The sequence below is a fragment of the Pristiophorus japonicus genome, chromosome 21, assembly GCF_044704955.1.
Source record: "Pristiophorus japonicus isolate sPriJap1 chromosome 21, sPriJap1.hap1, whole genome shotgun sequence".
NCBI lineage: Eukaryota > Metazoa > Chordata > Chondrichthyes > Pristiophoridae > Pristiophorus > Pristiophorus japonicus.
The window spans coordinates 24440018-24467943 of NC_091997.1; the positions used below are offsets into that span (position 1 = coordinate 24440018).

At 40.7% G+C, this 27926-nt stretch overlaps 1 protein-coding gene across 1 annotated transcript in view; it reads left to right on the forward strand.

The window, feature by feature from the left end:
* LOC139233868 (zinc finger protein 652-like) overlaps positions 1 to 21296 on the forward strand; it is a 91296-nt gene extending 70000 nt beyond the window's left edge. The window contains 4 exon segments of the mRNA XM_070864483.1: positions 6622 to 6769; positions 15232 to 15347; positions 16616 to 16760; positions 19524 to 21296. Coding sequence (XP_070720584.1) covers positions 6622 to 6769; positions 15232 to 15347; positions 16616 to 16760; positions 19524 to 20005 — 891 coding nt within the window. The 3' untranslated portion in view covers positions 20006 to 21296.
* Positions 21297 to 27926: the final 6630 nt, after the last annotated feature.

Consider the following 27926-nt stretch of genomic DNA (forward strand, 5'->3'; position numbering starts at 1 on the left):
CGAGTTGGTGCCGGACTCCACCATGCTCTTTGACATTGCATTCAGGCTTTCTGGAATACCCATCAGCATTCTTCTGTAGGCCGCCCCAATCGAAGTCCTCATCTGAGCCCTGTGCAGCAGAACTCGCATGCGACCACACCATCCAGGGAGCTGGCACACATGCTACTCTTTCCCCCTGCCCTGGCTGCTGCCCACCCGTGTCCGGTGACTCACCATGTGCAGATCCTGCCTCTGAGCTATCCTCAAGTCTGCGCAGTGCCAGTATCTGAGCTGGTGGCTGCGAGTGTCAGATCGAGTGGCTGTGTTGCTGCTTCTTCACTCCTCTTGCACCATTAGCTAGCCAGGCTGGATTTCTTGAGTCTCTGATATGGGAAAAGCACAAGGATAGGGTTGTAGTGAGGGGGAGGGGGCGGGGATAAGGCACAAGGGTAGGGTTGTAGTGAGTGGGATGAGGGGAAGTGAGAGGTGCATGCTTGCACCAGCTGCAGCTTGTGAGTCAGAAGATATTGTGGGATGAGGGGGAAGTGAGATGTGAGCAGGAGGATTAGATGTTAGCATACAGTCATCTTTCAGCGCCGTCGCTGGCCACTGCCACAGTCACGGCCACTCCAGTTTTGGCAAGCACCATTTCCTTGAGCAGGGTCAGGACATGGGGGCACACCTGCCCCCCCTCCGCTGCAGCTGCCTCCTGTTATGTGCCACCTTGTCCTGCAAGAAAGAGAGAAATATGTCCGTGAGTGTGGTTCACTGTGTTTGGCTGATGTGGCTGTCATGATTGAATAGCTGGCAATGTGTGCAATCTGAGAGATGTGGGTATGAGGCTTGCAGCAGTGCTAAGTGTGTGAGGTTGAGATGAAGCTATGAATATTAGGCATATAACTTGTGATTGATAGAGATTGTTGGTTGGTGAGTGGTGATGGTGAATTGAGCAATGTGTGATCCTCGTGGTTTAGTTGTAAGGATGTACCATTTGAAGATGAATTCACTGACCTTGACCACTCGTGCGTGTGGTCATTAAACCTCTTGCGGCACCGCATCCAGGTCCCCGGGGCTACACTGCTCACATTGACAGTGATAGCTATGTGGTCCCAATGCCTTCACAGTTTGTTTGCCAGGCTACTTAGCCCCTGTGGATAGGGGACACCTCTCTCCCCTCCTTAGCACTTCCTGCACCAAGGCTGTGTCTGAAAATCTGGGAACTCTCCTTGTGCCATGTTGCGCAATCACACAGTTCTCTTGCTCCACAGTCTGTTTCCCAGCCACTTCCACCACCTGCTGAAGCTAGAATGTACCTCCGCTTTAAGAGGTGCAGGCTGCTTTAAGAAGTGCAGGCTAGCTTTAATTGGCGCTAGCCTTGCACGAACTTGAGGCGCTAAGAGGCTTTTCCAGTTTTTTAAGATTTATTCTGATTAGGGTCTTGGACATTTAAAAAAAATTGTAAGTACAGGGCATATTTCCAACTTTACACTAATTTTATGCAAAAATTGTAGTTACAAGTAAACAGGTGTGCAAAACCAGAAGAAAGTATAATTTCAAAAACAAAAAATGTGGAAATACTCTATCTGTGGCGAGAGAAACCGTTAACGTTTCAGGACAATGACCCTAACCCAAGCTCTAGCAACAGCAGTTTAGTACCTAGCTTTGAACTCAGTCCGATCTAAAAGAAAGAACACCTACCTGTTTTCTGTCTCCTGGCTGTAAAGGCCCCTACATGAAATGAGCTTGGGCGCTCTAAAACTAGTTCTCACTGTGCAGACTAACAGCACAAAACTGACCACTTAGTTCAGATTTTAAATTTCGTACACAGAGGCCATAAGGATTGAGGAACGAGAAATGTTACAATTACAGCAAGATCTCACACATGAGATGAGTAACCAGGACATCTATTTTTGTTGGTAATGATTGAGGGAGGAATATTGGCCAGAACACCAGGAGAACGCCTTGCTGTTCTTCAAATAGAGTCATAGGCTCTCTAATGATCACAGAACAGATGGACAAGTCCTTGATTGAACATATCCCAATAATGCAGGGTTCTCGTCTCATCGATGGAACAATACAACCCAGCAATGCAAGGTTCCCATAGTACTCCACTGGAGTATCAGGCTAGATTGTGTGTTCACAGAATTATGAGCACAGAAAAAAGTAAATACATCTCTAAAATAGCAGTTTTCATTTTTGTTAACTGCTTGTGCATCATTTTCAAGTGAATTTTTTAAATTCCTGATCATTATTTTAAGAACAGAAGAACATAAGACGTAGGAGCAGAAGTAGCCCATTTGGCCCCTCGAGCCTGCTCCGCCATTCAATAAGGTCATGGATGATTTGATCATGGACTCAGCTCCATTTCCCTGCCCGCTCCCCATAACCCTTCACTCCCTTATCGCTCAAAAATGTTGTTGCAAATAATTCTGTAAATGAACTTTCACTGCAGAATGGAATATCACAATATGAAGGTAAATTTAATTTTCTATGGCAAATGTTGTATTTTATCAACTGTTGTACAAAAAGGAATATGGAGTTAGCTTCTGATTGTTGAAGTACTTGACATGCTGACATTTTGTATTTGCAGTGTTTTTGAATATGAAAACTGCTATATTAATCTCCAGTTAGACCAAAATGTATTGTTGCATATATTTTTAACTGTTCACGAAATGGTCTCTGAAGCTTGAGTAATTCAATTCTCATATTGGTGAGATAAAATATGATACAATATTTTGCCTTAAGTTTGGAGTAACTCTGCAGTTACTGCATATTTCCTGCAGATGGCACAGGAATCCAACTAATTAAATCATCATCATCATACAGTCCCTCGAAACAAGGATGATTTACTTCCACGCCAAAAAAAAGGATGAGTTCACAAGTGTTTCGAATGAAGAACCGAACTACATCCTGAATTTTGTGCGTGGATTTTTTTTAACATGCTGCGGTGCAGAGGGACCTGGGGGTCCTTGTACATGAAACTCTTTTTGGATGAATCCCAAAAAGTTAGTTTGCAGGTGCAGCAGGTAATCAGGAAGGCGAATGGAATGTTGGCCTTCATTGCGAAAGGGATGGAGTACAAAAGCAGGGAGGTCCTGCTGCAACTGTACAGGGTATTGGTGAGGCCGCGTCTGGAGTACTGCGTGCAGTTTTGGTCACCTTACTTTAGGAAGGATATACTAGCTTTGGAGGGGGTACAGAGTCGATTCACTAGGCTGATTCCGGCGATGAGGGGGTTACCTTATGATGATAGATTGAATAGACTGGGTCTTTACTCGTTGGAGTTCAGAAGGATGAGGGGTGATCTTATAGAAACATTTAAAATAATGAAAGGGATAGACAAGATAGAGGCAGAGAGGTGGTTTCCATTGGTAGTGGAGACTAGAACTTGGGGGCACAGCCTCAAAATACGGGGGAGCCAATTTAAAACCGAGTTGAGAAGGAATTTCTTCTCTGAGGGTTGTGAATCTGTGGAATTCTCTGCCCAAGGAAGCAGTTGAGGCTAGCTCATTGAATGTATTCAAATCACAGATAGATAGATTTTTAACCAATAAGGGAATTAAGGGTTATGGGGAGCGGGCGGGTAAGTGGAGCTGAGTCCACGGCCAGATCAGCCATGATCTTTTTGAATGGCGGAGCAGGCTCGAGGGGCTAGATGGCCTACTCCTGTTCCTAATTATTATGTTCTTGCACACCAGCCATGGGCTTGACAGAGCTCGGTCTTGGTCCAGTGGCAAAGATTACTCAAGACAACTGGAGACCTGCTCTGCTGCACGGACCAAGTGCGCGCACATATCGCAGTGTGGGCTGGCCCGTGCTGCCCCTGGCCCCGAACTCACGCCTCCCCTGCGTCCTGCTCACATCCCTCCACAGTCACTCACAGCTCTTTCGCCCCAACCTCGCCGCTCCTGCTGCATCTGCCCACGCTCCAATCACCGACCTGGACCTTGCTGAACTAATTAAATAGACTTCAATGAAATACCTCTCCCAATGCACATGGTTCCACATGTTTGTGCTTCGCTGTACCAAAAGCTTCAATATTCTCATGAGAAAACTATCCTTTATAAAATGCTTGTATGTCTTTTCTGAATAATGAAATCTCTGTAGATATTAGTTTCCATGAGTAAAGGGTGTATACATACTGTGGACTTGCATTGAATGCTGAGCTGTGCTGTTTTCTCATGTGTTCATGATGAGCTTTGGTACCTGCTGTCCCTGTTTCAGTTGTCCAACAGCTGACTAGTAACTATCCTATCCTAGTAACTAGTAACTATGGCAGGGTTGAGTGGCTCAGAGGTGACCCACCTGACAATGGAAGTTCTGAACCAAGTCAATCCTGTACGTAAAACTTGGTAATTTGATACCTGAGCTGGACTGGTCCACAGAACTCCATGTTTCTGCTTTGCTGACAAATATAATCTGTTGATTGAAGGCTGGGGTACATTTCGCCTAATGGGTAGGGTGACCAAAGCTGGGCAAGCAGCAGGAAACCTACCAGTGATCTGCTCTGGTGTGATGTGCAGTTTTAACTGGTTAAACTCCAGCTGTACCTTTGGCTACACTTGGGAATCCTAAATCTTGTCAACCTGCACCTAAACTATCCAGGACTATGTAATTGGGAATAAGTTTTGGAACTGCACACTGAGCAAATGGAAACCCTTCAGGTGGGTGTAGACTTCTCAGTAGCTTGGTTTGGAGACTGAAACAGCATTGGGTTTCCACATGTCCGAGACCCAACTGATAAAACCTAAAGTTAAAGTATCAAATATGCGGTGTATTTAAGGTATCAAAGGTATCAAAAATTTGTGTAAACAGTGAATTCAGGTTTACACCGAACTCAAAATACATGACATGACCTAGTACCTGTCGTAATCCCTATCTCTGTAACCTCCTCTTGCCCTACAAGCTTTCGAGATCTCTGCACTCCTCCAATTCTGGTCTCTTGCATATTTCTGACGAATCACTCCACCATTGGTGACCGTGCTTTCAGGTTCCTTAAGCTCAGGAATTCCCTCCCTACGCCTCTCTACCCCTCTCTCCTCCTTTTAAGATGCTCCTTAAAACCTACCTTTTTGATCAAGCTTTTGGTCATCTGTCCTGATAGCGCTTTCTGTAGCTCAGCGTCAAAAATGTTTTTATTGATATCACTTTTGTTCAGTGCCTTGGGATGTTTTGCTACGTTAAATGTGCTATATAAATGTAAGTTGTTAATTGATCCATGGAAGTATATTCTCCATCACATAACTTACTAATTGGGCCACTTCACTTGGTGGAAAATGAGGGCTCACTTTAGAAAATAGGAACAGGAGTAGGCCATTCGGTCCCTCAAGTCTTTTCTGACACTCAATTAGATGATGGCTGATCTGTACCTCAACACCATTTATCCAGCATCCACAGCTTTTTGGGGGTGAGAATTCAAGATTTCTACTCCCCTTTGTGTGAAAATGTGCTTCCTGATTTCACTCCTGAATGGTCTTGCTCTAATTTTATGATTGTGTCCCTTTGATCTGGATTTTCGCCACCAGAAGAAGTGGGTTTTCTGTATCTATTCTATCAAATACTTTTAAAAATCATTTTAAACACTTCAATTAGATCACCCCTCAACCTCTCAAACTCAAGAGAATGCAACCTGTCCTCATAATTTAACTTGTTAAGCCCTGGTATCATTTTGGAGTCTGTGCTCTACCCCCTCTAAGGCCATTATATCCTTCATGCGATGCAGTGCTCGAAGCTGAATACAATAACAACTTGTATTTATATAGCGACTTTAACGTAGTGAAACATCCCAAGGCTCTTCACAGGAGTTATTATGAGATAAAAAATTTGACACCGTGCCGCATAAGTAGAAATTAGCGCAGGTGACCAAAAGCTTGGTCAAAGAGGTATGATTTAAGGTGCGTCTTGAAGGAGGAAAGAGGGATAGAGAGGTTTAGGCAGGGACAGTATTCAAGATGGATAACTGATGCATAACTGTCTCCCCTATGTATTCCCTTGAGATAAAGGCCAACATTCCATTTGCTTTTTTTCTTTTAGTTGCTTTTTGTACCCGTGCACTAGTTTTCAGTGATTGTGTACCTAGACACCAAATTCCTTTGCTCCGCAATAGCTCCTAATCTCTCACCATTAAGAAAATATTCAGATTTGTCTCTGTGCATGACCTCACACTTGCTTAGAATGGACATTGTTCCATTGTATGGCCAGAATTATATTTGGTTGTATATTAAATATGTCCGTAGCAAAGTGTAATCAGTTTGTACCAATGAGTTCTGGATTTTAACTGAGCTTCCCGAGGGTGGGAGCGTTACTGGAGAGAACTGTTTTTCTGCCTCTACTAGTGGCTAGTTATAGGGCAACATTGAAAGCATTTCTTGCTCCGGGTCTATTATTAAGAGTGCCCGTAGCAGCTATCATCTCCCTCTGGCTGAAAATATATTTGGGGAGTAACCAAGTAACCTCAATGGTCACTTGGGTGAAGTGCCAGAAGGATGTCCATGCCTTTGGAATTGTACCCCAGGATGAGTCACTGTCTTTAGGAGAGGAAGAGAGAATGGCATTCAATGCAGTATATTCCAAGCCATGTTTCAGCTACCAGATACATCATGTATTATGTAGAATGCCTAAAATGCTCCTATTTTCCCTCAGTGTGTATCCTGTGGAAAAAGTTTCAAGAAGCTGTGGTCTCTGCACGAGCACATCAAAGTTGTTCATGGCTTTGCTGAAAAGAAATTCTCCTGTGAGATTTGTGAGAAGAAGTTCTACACAATGGCTCATGTTCGAAAACACATGGTTGGTGAGTTGAAAATATGATTATATTAATAAAGAAAAATAAAATGCTTCCTAATATGCCTAAATCAAGAGAGAAGATGAAACTCTCTTAATGTTCTTAGCATAAAGAAGTAATTTTAAAAGAAAAATACAATAAATGCACTCAAAGGCAAGAGGTCACTTAACATAGTGTGCTGAATGAATGATAGATTACTACCTTGCAATCTACTATTACCATAAATTTGATACATTGGTTAAACATAGAAACATAGAAAATAGGTGCAGGAGTAGGCCATTCGGCCCTTCTAGCCTGCACCGCCATTCAATGAGTTCATGGCTGAACATTCAACTTCAGTATCCCATTCCTGCTTTCTCGCCATACCCCTTGATCCCCCTAGTAGTAAGGACCTCATCTAACTCCTTTTTGAATATATTTAGTGAATTGGCCTCAACAACTTTCTGTGGTAGAGAATTCCACAGGTTCACCACTCTCTGGGTGAAGAAGTTCCTCCGCATCTCGGTCCTAAATGGCTTACCCCTTATCCTTAGACTGTGACCTCTGGTTCTGGACTTCCCCAACATTGGGAACATTCTTCCTGCATCTAACCTGTCTAACCCCGTCAGAATTTTAAATGTTTCTATGAGGTCCCCTCTCATTCTTCTGAACTCCAGTGAATACAGGCCCAGTTGATCCAGTCTTTCTTGATAGGTCAGTCCCGCCATCCCGGGAATCAGTCTGGTGAACCTTCGCTGCACTCCCTCAATAGCAAGAATGTCCTTCCTCAGGTTAGGAGACCAAAACTGTACACAATACTCCAGGTGTGGCCTCACCAATGCCCTGTACAACTGTAGCAACACCTCCCTGCCCCTATACTCAAATCCCCTTGCTATGAAGGCCAACATGCCATTTGCTTTCTTAACCGCCTGCTGCACCTGCATGCCAACCTTCAATGACTGATGTACCATGACACCCAGGTCTCTTTGCACCTGCCCTTTTCCTAATCTGTCACCATTCAGATAATAGTCTGTCTCTCTGTTTTTACCACCAAAGTGGATAACCTCACATTTATCCACATTATACTTCATCAGCCATGCATTTGCCCACTCACCTAACCTATCCAAGTCGCTCTGCAGCCTCACAGCATCCTCCTCGCAGCTCACACTGCCACCCAACTTAGTGTCATCCGCAAATTTGGAGATACTACATTTAATCCCCTCATCTAAATCATTAATGTACAGTGTAAACAGCTGGGGCCCCAGCACAGAACCTTGCGGTACCCCCACTAGTCACTGCCTGCCATTCTGAAAAGTACCCATTTACTCCTACTCTTTGCTTCCTGTCTGATAACCAGTTCTCAATCCATGTCAGTACACTGCCCCCAATCCCATGTGCTCTAACTTTGCACATCAATCTCTTGTGTGGGACCTTGTCGAACGCCTTCTGAAAGTCCAAATATACCACATCAACTGGTTCTCCCTTGTCCACTCTACTGGAAACATCCTCAAAAAATTCCAGAAGATTTGTCAAGCATGATTTCCCTTTCACAAATCCATGCTGACTTGGACCTATCATGTCACCTCTTTCCAAATGCACTGCTATGACATCCTTAATAATTGATTCCATCATTTTACCCACTACCGATGTCAGGCTGACCGGTCTGTAATTCCCTGTTTTCTCTCTCCCTCCTTTTTTAAAAAGTGGGGTTACATTGGCTATCCTCCACTCTATAGGAACTGATCCAGAGTCAATGGAATGTTGGAAAATGACTGTCAACGCATCCACTATTTCCAAGGCCACCTCCTTAAGTACTCTGGGATGCAGTCCATCAGGCCCTGGGGATTTATTGGCCTTCAATCCTATTAATTTCCCCAACACAATTTCCCGGCTAATAAGGATTTCCCTCAGTTCCTCCTCCTTACTAGACCCCCCGACCCCTTTTATAACCGGAAGGTTGTTCGTGTCCTCCTTCGTGAATACCGAACCAAAGTACTTGTTCAATTGGTCCGCCATTTCTTTGTTCCCCGTTATGACTTCCCCTGATTCTGACTGCAGGGGACCTACGTTTGTCTTTACTAACCTTTTTCTCTTTACATATCTATAGAAACTTTTGCAATCCGTCTTAATGTTCCCTGCAAGCTTCTTCTCGTACTCCATTTTCCCTGCCCTAATCAAACCCTTTGTCCTTCTCTGCTGAGTTCTAAATTTCTCCCAGTCCCCAGGTTCGCTGCTATTTCTGGCCAATTTGTATGCCACTTCCTTGGCTTTAATACTATCCCTGATTTCCCTTGATAGCCACGGTTGAGCCACCTTCCCTTTTTTATTTTTATTTTTATGCCAGACAGGAAAGCACAGGATAAGAGTTTATTTTGGATGGTAAATTACAGAAGAATATATATAATGCAGTTAATAGCTTGAACAAATGCCTATTAAATTAATGTGTTATCATTCCACGTGAATTTTGGATGTGCACCGAATGTTCAGGAATTGTTTTGCCCTAGTTATTATAAAGCCATTGAGCTTAACTTCCCAATACATCTCCAGTCTTTTAGTGCAGTTTCCTCAAAAGTTCGAGTACAAGGGGCACCCTGTGTACCATCATGTGTAGTCATAAGTGATAACTATTCAAGACCATAAGATAATGACAAATGAGAAGATCATTTGATCCATATTAGTTCATCCATCCAGATTTTATGGTGACCATCTCGAACAAGAGGAAGCCCCACCATTGTTGAATCCTCCACCATCAACATCTTGGAGGGTCACCATTGACTAGAAGCGTAACTACAATCAGATATCTCGACACTGGCTACAAGAGCAAGGCAAAGGCTGGGTCCTCTGCTTGGTGACCCCTCAAAGCCTCTCCATTAGCTACAAGGCTCAAGTTAGGAGTGAGATGGAATGTTCTATCATTCGCCCAGATGAATGTAGTCCCACCAACACTCAAGAAGCTCGACACCATCCTGGACACAGTAGTTCGCTTGATCGGTTCCCCTGCCACAGGATTCCGTAACCAGCCCCTTCATCACTGGTGCACTGTAGCTGTAGTACGTACGATCTACAGGGCACACTGCAGCAACTCACTAAGGTTTTCTCTCCCATGCCACCAAATAAGACAAGAGCAGGAATTTTGTACGCGTGTAAACACTTCCAAGTTCCACACTGTCCTGACTTGGTAATACCTGTATAGCATCATTGCTGGGTTAATATCCTGGAATTCCCTACCTAACACCTTTTTATGGGAGCACTAAGGACTGCAGTAGTTTAAGGAGAAGCACAGCTAAGGATAGGCAATAAATGCAAACTTGCCAGTGTCATCCACATCCTGAAAACACTTTATTTTCTTTTTTTTTTAAAACATCGTGCACCCAATACTGCATCTAGTTGTTTCTTAAACGTATCCGGGGTTTTCCCATCACAACTCTGTCCTGGTCCATTACAATCTGTGTGTGAAGAAGAACTTCTTTATCCGTACTAAAGTTAGCTTTTATTAGTTTTAACCTGTGTTGTATACCTCGCAATTTAATTTAAAGTAATATGCAATGTTTACCTTTTTCATATTGTTTACTATCTGATGTACCCCTCTCTCCCGTGTATCTCAGTTACCAGAACTGGATGCAGTACTTGAGGTGCAGTGTGACCAGAGCACTGTACAGTTTGATCATGACTTTCTCTGACCTGTATTCAACTGTTTTGGCTATGCAGTTCAATATTCTTTTGGCTTTGTTCATTGCCGCTTTGGATTGGTGGGGCATGTTTAGCATAGAGTCCAGTAAGGCTCCTAAGTCTCTTTCCACATCATTCTTGGTTATTTCAACACCACTTATTGAGTACATGTGTTGCTTATTTATCCATCTTATGTGCAGTACTTTGCATTTGTATGTGTTACATTTCTTCTGCCCAGATACTTATTTTGTCCAACCCATTCTAATTTTTGAACTGCTTTCTCTGATTTTCTGCCACTACCAGTTTGGTATCAACAATTTGACCGCTTTGAGTTATGGAGACGAGTGGCTAGATTTTCGTTTTCAGCAAAAATAGTAGTTTTATGCCAAAATTACAGTTTTCGCTGCGCTACCATTTTTAGGCCTAACTTTCGGCCTTTAGGTCAGTAAAGTCGGCGTTGCATGAGGATTCGCAGCGCAAACCACCAGTTTTGGCAACTTTAGTCCAGGGCCGGTGTACCGACAGGTTTGACCCTGTCTGTATTCTGGGCATGGCGTACGGGTCCCGAGAGTGCCAAAAGTGCGACGCAAACGCAATCCGCAGCATTGCATGTCAGCACTCCTCGCCCCGGTGGTACGCGGAAGCGCTGTCGCAAAGAGGTCACCGAGGATCCCGCCAACTGGACTTTCGCCGCGGAGGGTCAAATCGTGGCGAAAACCCCGGTTGCAAAGTCGGCGAAAATCCAGCACTGCGTCATGTATGCAACTGAGAAACAGTAGTGTTCCCAACATCAGGGGGCACCCTGCTCAGAACGTCCCTACCCACCAACGTAACATGTTGCTTTCTACCTTTGAACAATTTCCTTTTCTATTCTCAGAATTTACACTAATCTCCACTGCTGTGAGCTTGACTTAAAGCCATTCAGGAGGGGCTTTGTCAAAAGCATTTTGGAAGTTTAGGTACACGATGTTGTCGGGCTTTCCATGGTCCACTTGGGATGTTCTTTCCTCAGATAAGCATGATCTATTTTGTAATAGTGTTGCTGTACTGAGTAAGAGCCTAAAGCTCAGGAATGCTTTTCTTTTCCTCAAATGTTGTTCTGTGACTGTCACGCTGGCTTTTTTCACTTGATCAATGAATCTCTTGATTCAAATTTTAATGATTTAAGGTCTAGAAATGTTTTTGCCTCCTAATACTCCTGTAAAGTGCCTTGGATGTTTCACTACATTAAAGGCGCTATATATAAATACAGGGCGTTGTAGAAATTATGTATGTTAAGTGTCCATATTAATTTCAAGGCCCAAATTTTGGCTTTATGTTGCAGGTATTTGTGTAAAGACTATGCTACCATATCCTTTCTGTTGATTTAATTATAGCATTTAATCTCATACATAACCTGATTAGTAGCTCCCAAAAAATAACGGTAATTTTAATTATTTAGCTATATTTGCATCGAGCTGCATTCTTCATTTTGCACCCCATAAGAAATATAACCTAGCTGGAGGTGAAAATAAATTGTGACATTGCTGATAGGTGGTGCCACACCTGATTTCCTACTCCTGCAGCATAGGGTTCCCATGTACCTGCACTATTTTCGTTAGCTTGTTTTTCCTCCAGCTATTTGCTCTTCAAGCAGGTGTGTTGTGAACATCAGCGACCAATCTATGCTCCATAACAACGCTTTCACATTTTTCTGTGTGGGAGATCCTTGCAAATATGGAGCCTTGTCCAAAATCATACAAAAGGACACAGTGCATGCAATTTGTCTTCCAGTAATGATGGCGTAAGCTGAAATGGAACTTGCACAATGCCAATGAAGAAAGTGACCAAAGTGCAGTACTCTATTTTATTTACAGCTTTCAAAACTTCAGACAGCAAACTCATGATCACTTTATTGTTTGTGCCTTATCAGAGTGTACAATCTGAAGTTCAAGGTGCTGAATTGTAACTAACTGAGGAATTGCAGAGGAAAGTGTTGCCATATACCTGGACATTCCTGTCCTAAGACACTCGGGACTATTTCTTAAGTCTAAGCTGCAGAAACACATTGTAGGAGATAACAACCTGCCTGCACTGAACATAAATCTTCAAATGTTCGTAACATCCAATACCAGCTTACCCCCTTGTCCATAATTGTTCAAGGCATGATTCTTACTCATTTGCAGCGACCGCTCCCCCCTCCCCCCCATACTGCCTCGTCGCTCATTCTGCTTTGAGGATATTCCCACAACCTCTTGGTGGTTATGACTCCTGAGAACCCCTCACCGACTTGAGTTTAAAAGCCACTCCCATGGATGGCCAAACAGAAAGCAAATAAAGCAGGCAAACAAAAAAAATCAATGAATTAGCATTTAAGGGACAAGTTAGAACTTTACACAGCACAGTGTGTGTTTGTTGTAATCATTAGAATAAAACAGCACAAAAGAAGGCCATTCAGCCCATCAAGTCCGCGGTGGCTCTTTCAAAGAGCATTCGAGTTAGTTCCATTTCCCCTGCTCTTTCGCAACATTCCTGCATTTTTTTTCTCTTCAAAGGCTACTATTGAATCTGTATCCACCATCCTATCACTCTATCAGGCAGTGCATTCCAAATCCTAACCACTTGTTGCGGAAAAAGGTTTTTCCTCATGTCTCTGGTTCGTTTGCCAATCAGCTTAACTCTGTGCCCTCTGGTTATTGATTCTTCTGTCATTGGAAACAGTTTCTCTTTATTTACTTGATGGTACTGACCCATACATTATCACATTATAGGTGGTCCCTCAAACGAGGATGACTTGCTTTCACAGGTGTTTCAATGAAGGATCCGATATTCCAGTCCTGAACTCCAATTGAAGGGGTGAAAGATGCCTGTGCGTGGATTTTTTTAACATGGGGTGGCCATTGCACATCAGCTGCTACACTGGCTTAACGGAGTTAGGTCTTTATCCAGTGGTTAGGGTTAACCCTGACGATTGGAGACCACCTCTGCTGTACGGACCTAGTGCACGCACACATCGCAATGTGGGTTGACCTGTGCTGCCCCTGGGCCCTCGACTCTTTTTAACTGCCTTGATGTAACACTTGCACAATGCATACAATGCATCACCTATCACCTGCATCAAAATGAATGAAGTGCCTCTATAGGTTAGCGCACTAACATCTACCAAAAGCTATAAATGTTGTGTAAAACACAATAGTCCGTTCACAGTCATTGACATGACTGCTGCAATATTGACACCAAATTCTATGCAAATTGAGGCAGGTTACATTGTTTTCCTCAAAAATCTGGTAAAAGGGAACAAGGTTTGAACTAACAGAGTTTATCGATATCTATTCTTAAAATAGACTAAGCATATGGGACTATTTTGAAATAGACCAAAAGGATGGCACTAGTGTCATCTAAACAACATTGCTGCAAGTGCCCCCCTCGAGGAGGGCACCTCTAATAACATTATCACAGATGGTCCATTCCAACTAAATGTTGGTCAAAAATAAAATGAACTAAACTATAACCTTATCCTCATCATCTATGATGCAAGTAACATCCTGTGCTTCCCACTGCCTCGAGTGTACCAGTGGACACCCTGTAATCCCTCTCTGAAGCCACCCATGACCAAGCATACAGGTTATATCGAATATCAGCAACACTGTAAATTGTGCAACAGTCACAGTTGTACTTAAGATCCTATCTCGGCATAGGAAACCAGTACCCAAAGAACATTTGACAGAGTATGGGGTCAGCCAAAGAGTTTCTTCTGACCATCCTGGTTGATCTTTTGCTTGGTTGAGTGATAGAGAAGAACATAATCCACATCCCCACTGGGATATCCCCAACATCTGCACTCGCCTTGATCTCCGCTCAATGGAAATGAAAACATTTTTTAAAATATTAATTCATGGAATGTGGGCGTTACTGGCAAGGCCAGCATTTATTGCCCCTCCCTAATTGCCCTTGAGAGAGTACATGATAAGTGTTCTGCCCTCTGGTCTGAGGGCAAGAATCTGCAGATTTGGTATTATTTAGTATTATCCCTCAATCAACATCACAAAAAATACTGATTATTTGATCATTATTACATTGCTGTTTGTGGAATCTTGCTGTGTGCAAATTGGCTGCTGTGTTTCTTGCATTACAACAGTGACTACAATTCAAAAAAGTACATCATTGGCTGTGAAGCGCTTTGGAATGTCCTGAGGTTATGACGGGCACTATATAAATGCAAGTGTTTCCTTTCTTTTCATCTTCACAGGGCAAGGTTTTCTGCTTTATCTTCATTGAGCAAAGAGGAAAACAAGTGTAGATGTTGAGGATAACCCAATGGGCATGTAGATAATATGCTTCTCTAAATCACTCAGCCAAAAATAACACTGTACCTCATGCCCCCTTCAAGAATAAGTGGTCTAGTACTATGCTGGGGCTGTCACTGCTGTGGAATCAATTTGTATTGTGGTATGGATTCTATAGCGCCACCAGCAACACAAAAACAACTAATTTGAGCACAGGCAGTTGTTTGAATATTGCGATCACAATTTTCATCCATTTGGGCCAATGATATAAAACCATAATATAAATGTAACATATGTAAAAATAAATCCTGGTTTAAAGAACTATATCAGCAAACTTTTGTGTACAATTTTCTTGGGATTCATGTTTGATTTCAGAATAACTCGATGGGTTTGATCCTTCTAAATTAGTAAATATTTAGCTTAATTGTATTGTGTTTACTAAATTATTGTGATTTTTTTTGTTGTTGTTGCAACTGTGTACTATAAAGATGATACAAAACTGTCAATGAAATGCCTTTTCTATCGTGCTTTGTAGCATTTAGGCATTTGTTGTTTCAGCACATACAAAGGACATGCCATTCACCTGTGAAACATGCGGGAAGTCTTTCAAGCGCAGTATGTCATTGAAGGTCCATTCTCTTCAACATTCAGGAGAGAAGCCTTTCAAATGTGAGGTAAGTTAATATATTGACTGTTTTTATTTAAAATGTTATGAATTGATAACTTACCATGTTTATCTGATCCTATTGCGTGTTTTTTGACTTGGGTTTCCATATGGCTGCAGTCCAAAAATAAAATTAAACTTGGTTCTGGACATGCATTCTAAAACCTTTCTTCTCCCATGGAGATATATTTAGTTTCAAAACTATAAACTTGTTTGCTGCATGGAAGAAATTTATTGCCTGTTGCACTTTCATAATTTAATTTCTTGCTCTTCTTTATATATAACCAAATGTATTAAATTTATAATTTAATTCTGTAACCAAAATAACTTGTTCAGTTTAATACTAACAGCTGGACATTAAGTGGCCAAAATTGCCCTTTTGTATAAGGTTCGTGGTCGCCTGAAAGCGGCGGCCATGGGTCTGTGCGGACTGTCCGCAGAGAAGCTGCCATTTTGTATATTGCCCTCCTATATTTTTGGAGCGGTGTAGGGGTCCGCCCCGCCCGTTTTCCAGCCGCAGCGACCCCCTTTCAGAAATCGCCACGCAGGAGTGGCTCCGCCGCCAATCGGTGCCCCCAACAGCTTTTTCTGTTGGTACCGTTTTGGTGACTGGGTGGCACGGCTGCCCTTAAATGGGAGGTGTCACTGCCAGTGACTTCATTTTATTTTTTATTGTTGGCCGACTGCCAGGTGGCCCAGTGTTTGCCACTAAAGTAGCAGCAGAGTTCGCAGTGTACCTCTCCTTTAACTGAAGGGGAGCAACATTGTGACGCGCCAGCGCAAGAACGTTATCAGTGCGGTGCTGATGACTTGGAGTATTGGCCACTCCGACCCGCCCCCACTTCTGCCCCACTAGTGGCGGCTACTTGGACCCGACTGCAATTTCCGCCGCGATGATGAGACCACTTCCACCCCGCTCCAAAAAAAAAAACACACAGACCTGAATTTCTCCGGATTGTCCGCCCCATGCACTGGGGCGGATGGAACCCTTCAAAATCGGTAGCTGGCGGAGGGCAATTTCGGCCCCTAAATGTATACATGTTACATGGATAACTGAAATAAGTGTTTGTCTTTAAAATATTAAAAATTTGTAATATCATGACTGAAGTATTAATTTGTGAAGCTGAGAAAACATCTCAAAAAAATGACTTCCTGAATTATCGACTGTTTACAGCAGAATGCTATCATTTTTGAAGGCGCCACAAAATTGAAATTCTGATTCATCAGTTATACAATGCAAAATATTCAAATATCAGTAAATTCATCTTTTCATTTCAGAACTGCGATGAACGATTTCAGTACAAGTACCAGCTTCGCTCTCACATGAGTATTCATATTGGTCATAAACAGTTTATGTGCCAGTGGTGTGGCAAGGACTTCAACATGAAACAGTATTTTGATGAGCATATGAAGACTCACACTGGTAAGAGCATCGCTCTGTGATCCCCTAAATTTTAATTTGTATTTCTAACCAAAGTTCTTATTTCAATGTGCGCTTACTGACATTTGCAATAGACAACAAATGCACTAAGTGAGCTTTTCAATGGGGAACTGGTTTCTCCCAAGCATAACCACTTTGGCAAAATGACGTCTGATTTGTGTCATGAGAGTTATCTAATTTTGTTTGTATTGTGTATGTATTCTGGCTCATGCTGTAGATGTGCTCTAACTTTATCAAGAACTAAGGCTTGTGAAATATAATTTGATTTCATTTGAGTTAAAATTCTATACAGTTGTACACAAGTGGAATTTGCTGATGCAGTTTGCCTAAAAATGCATTGCAAGCAAAAGAAATTGATAATCCTTTACTGATGGTGAAATTTAAACGCAGTGCTGTAGCTGTATTTTTTGCTTAAGAAATTATGCTCTCATAAGGACAAGAAAATCTGTTGGTACAAACTGGAGTTTATTTTAAATTACTCAAGTTCCATGCCACGGGAAAACAGAATATTAGAAAGTCAATAAATGTCAGCAAATATATTGATGCAGAGTAGTTCGTAACTTGTATTTTCCACTGTGGCAGTCTGAAAGCTATTTGTTGTTTCAAATTGGGCTGCCTCTGATAAACAGATGTTCTGTAAATTGGTTAAGGAGGGCACTCGAACATAGTGGGGTGTATGGGCCAGGTAATTTCACCTTGAAATTTGTTGAGGATAATTATGGTTTCCTGGAACTTATTTGATTTGCCTTATGGAATCTCATTGGAATTTCTCAAATTTTCTTGAAGTTAGCCATAGTTTTTTTTTGACTCCCCGGGAGCTGGCATTACTGGTGACGCTTGATTTCGTGGAAAGTGCAAGCATCCAATGGACTTGATGGTCTTTCCTCGCTCTTTTCCTATGTACAAACACTATAAAGTATAGCGAAAGAATTGAAAGGAAAAGTTCTAAATTAAAGTAGCATCCTTTTATTGGTGAACACATGCTTTTCACTTGTGAATGTCAGCCAGTGCTTTACCTCAGTTTCTCTCCAAAGTGTGATTTACTTATTTTGATTTTCAGCATCCTTTCAGGTTACAAATAATATATGTACAATGCTGAGATAAATGGCTTTTACTGAAGCAGTACTGTTTAATTCACAACTATTTATACATATAGTTTCAAGGATATTATTGGCTAACTTAGAGAGTGCAATCTTAAGTGTTTTCTTCAAAGGTCATGAAAACGAGAGGAATTTAAATTTTATTACATATGCTGCCTATCATTTTAGACCCCAATTTTGTATAGGAGAAAGAATTAATCTGTACTACTTAAAAGCTGGATATAAACTTCAATTCTTTGTCTGAATGTAAGAAACTGAAAACTTGGAGAATGCAACAAATTCTAAATAAACAGAACACAAACCTTTTGTCATATTTTTGTATGTGTTAGCTCAGCTCTTACCAAAAAGAACAAAAATACAATAATTGGTTTTATAAAAAATGAAATTTTCCTGTTGCTTTGTCTTTGCTCTCACACGAGTATTCATATTGGTCATAAACAGTTTATGTGCCAGTGACATGGCAAGGACACATGAAACCTTTCCATCAAAAAGGTTGTGGGTTCAAGCCCCCAGTCCAGGATTTAAGCACCCATTTGGAAAGTGTTGCATTGTCAGAGATGCTATTTTTCTGATGAGATGTTAAAGCCAAAATATTGTCTGCCTATTCAGGTGGACAGATTAGGTCCCATGGGCTTATTCAAATTAGAATCATGGAATATAATGACATCTGTGGATTATTCTATCAGGAGAAAACAATGACATTATGTAGCAACTAGAGATGTGAGCAGAATCAAATTCAGACCTCAGTATAATCTGAATTATTTGGGGATAATGAAATCCATTTTAATTGTGTTTTTTTTTTAAAAAGCCAATTAAAATAAAACTTTGCTCATGTAGAGAGGGAAAAATGTAATCCAGCACACATATACTGCTACTTGTCTGTATTTCACTTCGTAGTAGATGAAAGGCAAGTAACTGAACTGTTGTTTATGGCCAGGATCTCAATAGCAAAGTAGCAAGCTGGTAATGAAAACAAATATTTGTTTTTAATTACATGGTATCATAGTCTCTTAATCTAATGACAGATATTTGTCTCTTTTTTCTGATATTGTAATGAAGATAACCAGTCCCTTACAGAGTATGCTTGTTTTATTGCAGATTATATTTGCAGGTTAATCTCTCTTGAGAGGGGGAAAAGTAGTCAGCACTAGTCCCTGGTGACGCAAAGCCAACCATACATCGAGCAGTGCCTTGCACAACATGCAAAATACCAAAATATTGAAATCCATATCTTCAAAACCATATCCTGTAGAATTGTAAAATCTTGATTATAAGCTACAAAGAGCAGCAAAAACTAAATTATGAATTCAAGACAAAACTGTAGGCCCCACAAAATGTTAATTCAGATGTTCTATTCAGGTAGATAAACACCACATTCTTATTGGTTGCGAAAGGTATTCCACTGGGACAACTATTGCTCATATTATGAGGATTCTGTTAGATCTGCTGATTATTTGTTGTAACGAGTTACAGTAATCCTCTTTAGAGTCTGATATCATTTCAAGTGAATGCCGTCTTGTCACTATTTGGGAAACAATACAAACCCTGTACTGATTCTAAAAGATGACATTTTAGTAAGTCAAAATTAATTGTAAATTGCTTATGTTGTTGCTTATTTGTGTAACCAAACTCTCTTTCTTTTCAGGGGAAAAGCCATTCATCTGTGAAATCTGTGGCAAAAGTTTCACAAGTCGACCAAATATGAAGCGCCATCGCAGAACCCACACTGGGGAGAAACCATACCCCTGCGACGTTTGTGGCCAACGATTCCGGTTCTCCAACATGTTGAAAGCCCACAAAGAGAAGTGTTTCCGGGTCACCAGCCCTGTCCACTTCCCACCCACTACTACCACTGCCTCTGTCGCCACCACACCCACTTCCCCACTTCCACCAGTCACCATAAGCTCTCTCAGCTCACTTCCTCCTCGGCCAATGCCGCACCCACTTTCCCATCTACATCTTCACCCCCATCATCATACGCTTTCAATTCCGGCTGTTGCACACCTTCCTCCACCACCGGCCCTTTTCAATGCTGAAGTGGTGAATCACAGATGCCAAAACGAGAGCACTTTCCTGCACCATCTTTCTGAAAAAAACACTGCAGCAGGTGGAAGCCACCACCACTGAGACCTCGATATTTTTATTTTCCTTTTAGCTGTGCCGAAGGTTTGGCGATACTCCTATTAACTGTGCACTAAACAACAAAACAAAGACCGAGCAATCATGGTGAACTACAAATATTATTTTACTAAACTTTAATGTACTTATTGCAGTTATATAACTAGCCCACAATACAGGAAATCAATTTTTAACTAATAATTCCATTGTGTAAGACACCTAAACTGTACAGTGAACTAAGGTTTTATCACTTTTAATGAATTCAGATGTATCCAGTTTTGTCATTTCATATCTGATAAGATATGCTTTTTTATCTTGGACAATTCCTTTTGCATTAAGAAAATATGCTTATTTCTATTGCATTGATTAAATATTCTGAGGAAATTTAATCTACTAAATTAAATAATCTCAATCTCTTGAGACATAAGAGCATTACATATTATCACTGTGCTGCAAGGATTTTTCTGAAGCTAATAGTTAAGACTAGATCATGTTCTAGCCTAACCTGTTCATATGAAGCATTATGGAGAAGTCCTGTTAATACAAATGTCTTTCATTTTACTAAAAAAAAGTTTTTAAATGTCTGTGTAGAATTTTTAGAAACAATTGTAAGATACAAATGTATGTCATTAAGCGTTGTAATAATTATATTTTTGTTCTTGTAGCTGTTATATACATAAAATTCAGTTTTACAAATATTCAGCACATTTATTCAAAAAGTGTTAGTGGAGAAGATGTTATATTCTGCATGTAAACCACAATTTTTAAAACAGGCACAACTGCAGATGACCGTGGCGCATATCTCTGCAATCTTCCAGTACCCTCCATGATTCAGGAGTACAGAGTTTTATGCAAAACAAATTGTAAGAAAGATATTTTGATGACGCATTTTGATGCCACAGATGTCATAGAGCTGCGTCCATTTCATGTTATATACACACCTTGTTCCCAATACAAGGATCCATATTTGTGTTTTCTGATCTACAGAAAGATCATTTTTTATGCATTAGCTTTATTAGTTTTTGTTTAACTTCCATTGAGAAAATGCAGACAGGCTACCAGTTTTAAACATTGTGTGAAATATAGTAACTTCACAATTTTGGACATCTGTGATTTCCCAATAGTGGAGGTAGATGTAATATCTGTGATAATTGTGTGAGCTGCTTCAAACAGAATGAACACAGGCAACAGCTCTGAAAGACAACAAGGGTTTTAGTATTACAGGTACTAGTCTTTATCCACCAATACTTGCTCCAACACTTCTAAATCAAACTATTTCTACTAACAAAATGGCAATAATCCTTACCCAGTTTTTTGTTTATCAATTAATTACACTCCTTCACCCCCCCCCCCCCCCCCCGCTCCGGTTCTCCTTAAACTTGTACATGCAGCATTATTCTATTTAAGTTCAATCTTTGTGTGGATTTCCGTACTTGCATTGAATAACTCCTTCCATTCTTGAGTTCCTCAGTTCTTTCAAGTGCTGGTGACAAATCACTCTGGATAAGATCCTATCCAAGTATTACTGCACTGGCAGTGCCTGAGGTAACTGCTTGGACAACTGAATCATCAGTTTCTGGACTGGAGGTTCAACCAGAATATCGTGGACTTATCCCAGGTTAGGTAAATCTTGCCGTCTCCCATGTTATGCTGAGCAATCTGTTCCTGTTTTGAAATTTTTCAATGGGTGTAGCATGTATTTGTTTAGGGAGTGTTTGTTTAAATGTTTGCACAGATTTTTCTACAACCCCACTTGAAGCAAGATGGTTTGGGGGAGGAGAAGTGACAGAAGATGTTTAATTCTATTGGTATTCTAAGGTAGCACATGCAGCGACACTGAACTGTGATCTATTGTCAGAGATGGCTTCCTTTGGTATTTCATAGGAAATAAATTCTGAGGAATTTTGGGACATGGGAAAAACACTCTCACTTTGGTTATCTACGAATACGACTAGTTGATTCTTCTCTAAAAAATCTATTTGAATGCTTTACCAAACTCTATTGGGCCACTTCAAGAGATACAAAGGTGCCACTAGTGGTGAGTTCCATAAAACCATGCAGGCCTTTCAATTCAATGTTATTTTCCTCCATGTCCTTATCAAAACCAGGCCACTAGAGATAACATCTGGCCATTCCTTCATATGGCACATTTCAGAATGTACTTCATGAAAGTCCCACAGTAATTGGCTCGGTATACATGTGACATTGTTGCCATTTGCTCCCAACTCACAGCTACTCATAAATAGTCTCTCTACAAAATAAGGCTAAAGGTCTTAATTTTCAAATGGGTTGTCTTTCTGCTCGCAATACGTTTCATGTTGCCTTATATATCCTCCACTGAAATGAATATCGCCCCTTAAGAGCATGAAGTTCATCCTATAAGCTCTGGTTTACTGTCATTTTGTAATCCCAACACGTTTGTGTGGATTTACTGGATTTTTGTAACTCAGACACATTGTTCAATCTTTGAAATAATGCTGCTTTTTTCCAGTGTTTCATGCTCTTGTTCCACAGTCTCCCTAACGACATATGGTTCATGTCAGGCCTTATGGAAAACTAGTTTAGTATCCGGATGTAATTGGATTTAAGCTTTAAAATTCTTTGTGGTACAGTATCCATCTTTAAACACGCTTTATGCCAATTTACAGCTTCATCTGTAGAAGTTGCATCTGAGGATGCCTCTGTATTCATGTTCTCTGTCTTGGCGCAGTAATTTATTTTATGTGCATTAATGCCAATTTGTTTTTTGATAGTCCCTATGTATTCTGAACCATTGCCATAGCAGAGCAATTCACAACCAGATTTAAAAGGCAAACCTTTTTCTGCTCCTCAGCCCAGAAACAAAAGTCTTGCAGAGCATTGTTTTAAAAGGTTTCAGACTCATAATAAGTATAATGAGTAATCAGATGGTTGAGAGCAACAATATATGGAAACAGCTTCCTCTTCATTTTGGTTGCTTTTGTGAAATCTGAACTATTCTGTAGACTCTAATGGAGTCAGTGCATCTCTGGGAAGATTAATGACAGTAGCTTGATACATCAAGAAAGATGGGATGGTGGGGGCCTTAGTTGCCTCTGTCAGAATGTTCTGATTATTTGTTGGTACAGGAAACCAAGGGGTGACACATCATTCCCTCTGGATCTTTTGAGGACTGACATTTCATTTCTCATTATATGAAAAGGACATGGAAACAAACCTCCCCTTGCCCTTCTGGCCCATCATTGAACTCCCTTTGTTGCAGACTTAAATTTCTCTCTCTGACTTTGGTACTCTGGTTTTGGCTCAAGTCAATGAGTTCCAAGCACTAATGAATGAATAGTCCTACTTGATTTGGTCTGATAATTGTGCAGTTCTAAGGCCTCATTTAGGTTTCTGCCCAAAGTAGTTTCTCTGTTTCATCTCAAAAGATGGTTATCTGACCTTTACCCACCTTTATAAATACAGTTTGGAATGTCATTTTAATTATAATGTTCATAGAGTAGCAATCTTTTAATTTAATTGTACTAACTCCCTTCAGATGTCTTGACAATCATTAGTGGCTCGTATTCTGTGAAATATGGCTAAAATAATTTTAAAAGAAGCTGTTGATATAATCCATCAAGGTAAGAAAGCTTTAGGCTTGACCAAGGGACACACCATGATATTCATTTCTGCCTACTGGACTAAATTGAAATGAGGTTTCATTAAGAGTATCTAAAGTTACAACATAGTGTAGTTCACACACTAGTACAAAATATTATTGCTTCGCTCTAGCAAGTGTGAGTACTTGCAGCGAGCATGTCAACCCTAAGTAAGAACGCCCATCCTGCTCCTGTTGATTGGACAGTCTTCTGTAGATGCCAAGAATGAAGAAAGAAATTATATTTGCTTGTAGTATATCCTCATTCTTTGAATTTGAGCATCTTTCACCAATGGTCTCCCATCCTAGCAACTCCTCTATCATTTTTTAAAATTATTTTTTAGGAAGTAGCAGCCACTGGCAAGGCCGGCAAGCATAGCCTATCCTTAATTGCCCTTGAGAAGGTGGTGAACCGCTGCCTTAAACCACTGTAGCAATACAATACAACTGAGTGGCTTGCTAGGTTGCTTCAAAGCGCACTTAAGAGTCAACAACTAAGAGACACATGTAGGCCATTAGTTGAACCAGTTGAATTTTTACAGCAATCTTAACAGCTTCATGATCATTTTTACTGAGCTTTTTTTTTCTGTTCCTTTTTTTTTTAAACTGGATTCAAATTCTCAAACTACCATGGTGGTATTTGAACTCTCATTTGCTAGATCATTAGTCCAGACCTCTGGTTATGTTAATGGACTAGTAATCCAATCGCACCCATATGCTTTCTAGGAAAAGGTTAAAATGTGGTGTCTTTAGATTCTTTTTTGCTGGCCAGGCTGCTTGAGAGAGTAATGAGGCTTTTATAGTGCAGTGAATGGAGGAAGATCTATGAGCAACATTCTTGTAGGTTGAATTGGTTGACATCAAACTGTACTAAAGATATGTTGTTGTTCTGAGTTACCCATCTGCAACAGTGTGGAATTGGCCGATTCCTATGCTGTGGAGAGGATGTCTCTATTCAAAGAATGAAGATAATCTATCGGTAGACATTTATTTCTGTTTTATAGTGGTCAAAATATTCCTTGTCTCTGCCACAGTTAGCAAAATGTTTAATTAGTAATGAAAAGGAAAATCTGGGAAGGGTTAAAATCTTCATGGCAACTACAAGTCTTCCTGTGAACAGATTGTAAATCCGCTTGAAAAGACTATGGTATAAATTTTCAGAGACTTTGCTCGGCTGTTTATTATTTCAACCTTCCTGCCACAGCTAAAGTGGTTTTGCTTGTTTTCATCCCTGCCACTAGATGGAGCGCCTCATGAATCTGGAAGGGTTACTTCTCTAGGTACATCTGATGTTGGTGCATATTCAGATGGAATGTCCAGAAGCATGGATTACAGTTGGCTTCAGTTCAGAGGGATTGCACTTGAAACCCAATTTAAACTGTTGCTCTTTATGATGTCTTTCTTTTGCGCATGATTAGATTTTTATTGGACTGCTTGAGCACTTTACAGTTAACAAGAAAAAGTTACATTTGATCGAAACCTCCGATGCTTTAAGATAAACTTTACTTTGTGTCTTCAAATACAACTTTTTTTTGTCTACCTTTTTAATATTGAGGGTATCGCCAGGAAAGAGAAGAAATTGTGAATGCCACCTTTAGAAAAGAATATGAAATAGACCTCGTCAGTGGATCTCGGAATAATTGACCTTGGGGATAATGTTGTCTAAAATATCTTTTTGCATTAAGCAACACATTTGTTCACTCCAAGATTTCCAAAGGCAAAACTAGAGAATCAATCTGATACAGACTTTTAAACATGTGTATCCCATACCAGAACAGCAAGCGATTTAGATGTCTATTTTTATATAGTAATAGTAAAGTTGTGTTGTCAAATGGTTAACGGCTGGCTATATCCTATTCATCGCAAAATTAATTGAAAATGAAAATCCAATCCTCGTTAAGAGTGCAAGCTTTCAAGTAACCCCTTAAGTGAATGAATTGCTAGAATTTGAGAAACTCATAAGGTTTTTATGGATAATCCAAAGGTACTATAAAATTGTTCTTTAAGTTGAACTTAACCATTTTTAATAAGGTCCAAAACTTATTTTGCACAACTGGCCTTCCGTCAATATATATTAATGCATATTATGCAAAGGTTTTTTTGTGTTATGAAGCAGCCACCAAAATGCATGGACTGACAAATGCAGATATCAGAAACTGAAATGTTGTTGTGGTTGCAAAGCAGGCATGTGTAAAAATACACAAGAATTTCTATTTAAAATGTTTAAGCCCTATTATGTTCACAAATTATTTTAAGATATGTTAAAATCTGAGAGGGGAAAGCATTTTAGTAATGGTTCACTTCAAGTAAACCAGCTGTAACAAAGTTGATGTTTAAATGTGTATCAGTAACTCTTTCTCATTTGTTCAACCTCCATAATTAGGAATTGCCCTAATAGGGGTTGAATTTCATGAAGGGGCATGTCACAAGTGTTTTTCATTCATAGGATGATAATTTTTATTTGCAGGAGAATATCTTCAAATAAATGTTGTGGTCTTAACAATTTACTTAACTTTTATTTTCACTTTTTCCAGCAAAAGTATTTAAAATTATTTTTCTTCTTGCTCATTTTGCCAACAAGAGCCAATCCTTGCATGTAGCCAATTACAAGATCACAAGATAATTATGGATGAGGAAAGTCTTTCAGTCCCTCTTAGTTCATCCATCCAGAAGGACTTTAAGCTGTCTCCTACCTCCCCCCCCCCCCCCCCACCCCCCATACCATGCAGCATCCAGCTGTTTTTTAAATGATTGTTTCAGCTTTGCCCCAGTGGTAGAAAACTCACCTCCGCGTCATAAGGTCATGGGTTCAAACCCCACTGCAGCAGTTGAGCACGTAATCTGGGTCGACACTTCAGTGCAGTACTGGGGGAGTGCTGCATTTTGGGAGGTACCATCTTTCCCAGGAGTCTTTAAATTGAGGCCATCATCTCGGATGGATATTAAAAAAAAATCCTATGGCACTATTTGAAGAAGAGCTGGGGTGCTTTCCTGATGGCCTGGTTGGCTGCATTATTCTACCTTGGAGTTCATTCCATGAAAAGAAAGACTTGCATTTATATAGCACCTTTCACGGCCACCAGACATCTGTCTCAAAGCACTTTACAGCCAATGAAGTACTTTTGGAGTGTAGCCACTGTTGTAATGTGGGAAACGTGGCAGCCAACTTGCGCACAGCAAACTCCCACAAACTGCAATGTGACAATGACCAGATAATCTGTTTTTATTATGTTGATTGAGGAATAAATATTGGCCAGAATACTGGGGATAATGTATTGATTACTGTTTGTGTGGAGAACTATGTCCTGATAGCCAGCCTAAATTTACCTTTTACTAATTTGAACCTGAGTCACAATTTAATTTTCCAGATTTGCCTTTTTCTTTAATGTTGTATAACTACGGTAATTTCTGAGATGCCTCCTTTTAAGGCTGAAAGCTGAAGTTTCAATATTCTTTCTTTATAATTCAGACCTCTAACTAGGGATTAGTTTTGTGATCTTGACTATCTCCCTTGTGGTTTGGCGAACAGAACTGAACATTGTACTGAAGGTGTAGTCTGACCAGAGTACTATAAAATGATCAGGACTTCCTCTCATTTGTATTCTACTGTTTTGACTATGTAGCTCAACTTTCTATTTGCTTTGTTGATTGCTGCTCTGCAGTGGTTGGATGTTGCCCTACATTACAAAAGTGAATAAGCTTCAAAAGTACTTAATTGGCTGTGAAGTGCTTTGGAACATCCTGTGTTCATAAAAGGCAGTATATAAATGCAACTTGGTGGTTCTTTCATGTTGAGCATAAGTTTCACTGACTCAAGATCTTTTTCAACTTGATCCTTAGTGGTTTTAACACCATGGAGTATGCCACCCTCCTTTCCTTCCTTTGTTCAGTTCTTTACAATTGTATTAAATATAATCTGTTATTCTTCTGCTAACTTACACATTTTGGCCAACTCATTCTGCAATTCCTGAGCTGCTTTCACTGGCCCTCCTGTTTTGTATCCGTTGCACACCAGCCACCACACGGGCTTGACAGAGCTAGGTCTTGGTCCAGTTGCAAGGATTAACCAAGACGACTGGAGACCTGCTATTCTGCACGGACCTAGTGCGCACACATATCGCAGTGTGGGCTGGCCCGTGCTGCCCCTGGGCCCTCGCCTCTTCTGGGCCCCGAGCCCGCACCTCTCCTGGGCCCCGATCACGTCCCTCTACAATCTCTCGCCACTCCTTCACCCCGAACTTGCCGCTCCTGCCCACGCTCCAATCACCGACCTGGAACTTGATGACGTCATTCTTCGCTGCCGTTGCTCTC